The sequence below is a fragment of the Buceros rhinoceros genome, unplaced genomic scaffold (genome assembly GCF_000710305.1).
Source record: "Buceros rhinoceros silvestris isolate BGI_N320 unplaced genomic scaffold, ASM71030v1 scaffold21622, whole genome shotgun sequence".
NCBI lineage: Eukaryota > Metazoa > Chordata > Aves > Bucerotiformes > Bucerotidae > Buceros > Buceros rhinoceros.
In genome coordinates this window covers 13,733-17,773 of record NW_010398608.1, presented here as the reverse complement: position 1 = coordinate 17,773, position 4,041 = coordinate 13,733, and the positions used below count along the sequence as shown (strand labels likewise).

Sequence of the window (4,041 nt, the reverse complement as noted above, 5' to 3'; positions counted from 1 at the left end):
TCACTGGCAGGTGTGTGGGTCAGGGAACACTCTCTTCCAGAGACTGGTGTGGAAGTCCAGGTCAGGCGTAGGCACAACTGGACCCCTCAGGGCTCTGACCACTGAGAGCCGGTGAGGGATGGTGAGCTACCCCCGTACAAGGCACTCCACGCTAAGGCGTCAGCTCGTGCTGAGGAGATGCGGTTGTGGGGACAGGTCATTCCTTCAAAGGCACCATTTTAATGGCGTCACTTAATCCAGAGGAAGGGTTTGTCATATAACCCTGATGATTTATACTCCTTCGAGTCAAGGTAGACAGACCAAGAACGTGGGGCTGACCTGGAACCAGGGCAGCAAGAGCTTTTTCTGATGTCACCAGTGACATCTTCCCTACCTACCGATTTACAGGCGACGCAGACACAGAGTGCAGGGAGGCTGTTAATGCTCCACACTGACAGGGCAGGTTAAGAGCTCAGTGTCTGGGTTTCAGATGACTGATTCCTGGACTTTAACTACCTTGGGTGAACTGGGTCAGGCCTTCTGCCTCCTCCCTGTTAATCTTTCCCCGTGCAGCCTCTCTCATTCTGCACCCCAGCTGGCTTCGGCTGCTACGTTTTGCTGGTGAATGCAATGGCAAAGGGACAGCTTGTCAGGAAACAGTTTAGCTTTTATATATTTGGTTACAGCATTCTGTTCCAGATGGGCTTTGCCAGCCCAGCTAGTAAACACAGTGGGTGTTCCAAGCATGAAAGCATATCAAAAGGGTCAACCGGAATGGCCGTTATCTAACCAGAGCACTCACTAACCTCAGCCAGTGCTCTTTGCAATTAATAAGGTATTTAGGAAACATTAAGAAGAAAGAAATCCTTACGATCAGCTGCTTCCCACCACCCAGGCAGTGCCCCAGGCACGTGTTAATCCTCCCCACCGCAGAGCCTAAGCAGAACTTTCCTATAGTCGCCTGAGCAGTCTCCCTGGAAAGAAAAAAGGACCAGAATTAGTTTTAGAGCGCCATAAAAGGCTGAGTTCTTTCCAGCATGTGCTATTTGTTGTAGGGTTTGTATCCTCCTTGACAGCTTAAGAACATTCAGGAACGTTTTCAGTACATAACTGTCAAGTCCCCTTAACTCCACCTCCTCTAAAACACTAAATGCTAGAGTATCTAGGTGTCAAGTGGGGACCTGTCTCCCTCCGGCTGCGGAGCAAACCCAGCTCCTGGTTTCTCATGTGGGAAGGCTTTACCTTGATGAAGGAGTGGAGCGATTTCCCGTACATGGTCAGGAATTCCCTTCTGATATCCAGCATGTCTATCTCAGAGCGCGACACCATCACTCGGATCAGTGTGTTGTCATCTGTTCCCAGGCCCTAAAGAAAGAAACCATCCAGGTACCACCACAAAGGCTTTTTGACACACCAGTGAGAGACATCACACGTGATCTTCTGAGGGATCTGTTCCTAATTAGAGCGGTTTTGCATTAGTGGAGTGATCCACTAGCAGCTCACTGCTGGGTGAAAGCATTGCTCTGAGCTGCCCACGTGTCCGTATAAAAGCTCAGACTTTTTTTTTTCCAGTTAACAGCAGAGTTTATCACCATCATGCCCCTGACTCAACAGGCAAGAGGGAGGGAAACATCAATCTCACACCACAAGCTCTTTACCTTCATGGATTTGTACAACCTCTCCGCAAAATATGCAGGTTTATTTCGCATACACTTTACTGTAAGGGAGACAAGAACAAGAGATTTAAGGTCCATAAAAACAAAAGGAGAAGGTTTTCCAAACCTCCACAGCGCTTTCTGAGTGAAGGTGTTTTGGAAGGATGCAACTCAGGGCCAGCAAACAGCGAGTACGATGCAGACCTCCACAACCAGCGAAGGGCTGTAAATCAGTGTCTCCGTGCCCCGTAATATTTTTTTTATGCCTTTGATGCTTCCTGACAGCAACATCAGCTGCCACAGCATCACTGGGGAAAGCAAACAATATCAGAGAGCACAGAGCTGGCTACACTATTGTATCTGCAGAGAGTAAAACTCTGTGGCTTGCAGTCTCTGTCCCCCGAAGCTATGGGACCAGCCAGCCAGGGCAAGGTACAGCTTCGCTAGTGATTTAATTCCTCTGTAGACCAAGTGTAAAAGCAGGGCACTCACCCACAGCTAACAAAGCATCTTCCAGGTCTCCTGACATCTCGGATTTGATGCTGTCTGTTATGTCCTTATTAGCGATCCCTCTGTATGCGTCAAAAACTAGGAGGAAGAGGCAGGGGTGAGAGCGAGTGCGGTGCTTCAGAGCACACAGTGTGTAAACCACCAAGGATCACTTGGCGGGATCAAGCTCCTCATACCCTGTGTGAACGTTGGACCATTCTAGTGACATTGTAAGTTGAATCAGGGCTGTCCCACAGAAATAATTCATTTTAATTATCAACTGTCTTGCTAATTGGCCTACCACTGCTGCTAGCATTTCCAAGAACTGCTAGTTAATGCTGGCAGCATAGATGCTTAGCGCTGCCCCCCTGGGAGTCACACTTCATTATCTCCAATTTACGGGCTGGAGCAAGTTGTACTTGTGTTTTTCTCAAGTCCCTTCTTGTCTCAGGAGGGAATAAAATGGTCTTAAGGAATTGAAAGCGACTGGGCTCTAGGATACCTGCTGTCTCAGGAAGAGTTCACCATCAGTTAATGAACAAGTACAAAGCTCCTACAAAAGTATCGTCCTCAAACAAGGGCAAAAATCCAGGATGCCGCAGAGGGTCCTACCTCTTAGTAGGTGGTATCTGTTCCGCGTGCAGAGGATGGCCATAAATTGTACCTCATCTGTTCCCCATTTCTTCTCCCCGGCTTCATACAGGCTCTTGAAGACATGAGGAATAGACAAAGTGAGGCTGAGAGTCCAGGTGTAGATGACTTGAAAGGTCCCTTCCAGCCCCAGACGTTCTATGATACATAACGTGGGATTTTTACTTCCTCGGTGCTTGAGCACTGCTGTCCTGTGGCTCATCTAGATCACAGGTATTTTCCAACAAATACTAACCAAGCACAGCGACACTCAACTGGGGTGTCATCTCCCCTCCCAAACACCCAGCCTGCCTAGAGACCTCTCACCATGGAGCTTCAAAGGAGGCCAGAACCATTATCCCCATTTCACTGGCTGAGTCAGAACAGTGAAGAGGCTCCTCTAAGGGTCTAAACTGAGAATGCAGCCCAGGTCTCTCCCGGGCTCTGCTGTCTAGCATGGCTTCAGGCTTACTGTCTGCCTGGAGAAGTGACGAGGTCTAGAAAAGGCAGGGATTCGCCACGCATCACACGTACAAGAATATACAATTTTTGCAAGGAAACAAATTGCTACACACCTGAGCATCTTGTTGAGCAAGGGCATCATCCACGTACATTCCCTCATCTCTGTTTCCCTGTGGAGTCAGAAGGATGAAGAACTCATTTCACCAGAGCAACTAACGGAAGCAAGGCCTGCAAATTCCCCATTCAAAACAAGTTACTGGAGACGTGTAAGGGGATCCTTGACGTTGAATAGGAGCTTAAAAATAGAGTGAAATACTGCTCAGGTGGGATTTGGACATCCTTTTGAAATGTGCAGCACTTAACTGGGCCATCTTAAAAAGAGCCCATGGCAAGAGTGGGACTCCTCTCCCTGCAGAAGCTGGGTGTGAAACGCAGGCGAGGGGGAATGCAAGAGCAGTCAAATAGAAGGCAGCCCAAAACACCTCACCACTGAAGTGAGAGGCTCGTCCATCAGCAACGGGAAGATTCATCCCCATTGCCCTTAGTCTGGACTTACCGTCGCGAGGGACACGAGGACTCTTCGAAACATGGAAGATGTGTCAGAGACAATGTCCTCCTCGAGGGTACGGCCGTATTCTAGCAAGAGCACACACACGTATGACATCTCTTAGTAACAGGTCCACCACCTGGACACTATTTGTCCTCAACATTTGCCAGCCGTAAGCTAGGTGAGCATGTGCCTGTGCTTGGGCATCTAAACGTCATGGAATCGTTTAGGTTGAAAAAGAGCTTTAAGCTTCTTCAGTCCCAGCATCCCCCCAGCACC

General features: G+C 48.8%; 1 protein-coding gene across 1 annotated transcript in view; it reads right to left on the bottom strand.

The window, feature by feature from the left end:
* Positions 1–893: 893 nt before the first annotated feature.
* ANXA4 (annexin A4) overlaps positions 894–4,041 on the bottom strand; it is a gene marked incomplete at its 5' end in the record, with an annotated part of 5,808 nt that continues 2,660 nt past the window's right edge. The window contains 7 exons of the mRNA XM_010131167.1: positions 894–953; positions 1,222–1,344; positions 1,638–1,696; positions 2,127–2,222; positions 2,736–2,829; positions 3,329–3,385; positions 3,772–3,851. Of these exons, the coding sequence (XP_010129469.1) occupies positions 894–953; positions 1,222–1,344; positions 1,638–1,696; positions 2,127–2,222; positions 2,736–2,829; positions 3,329–3,385; positions 3,772–3,851 (569 nt within the window). The remainder of the gene's footprint in view (positions 954–1,221; positions 1,345–1,637; positions 1,697–2,126; positions 2,223–2,735; positions 2,830–3,328; positions 3,386–3,771; positions 3,852–4,041) is intronic.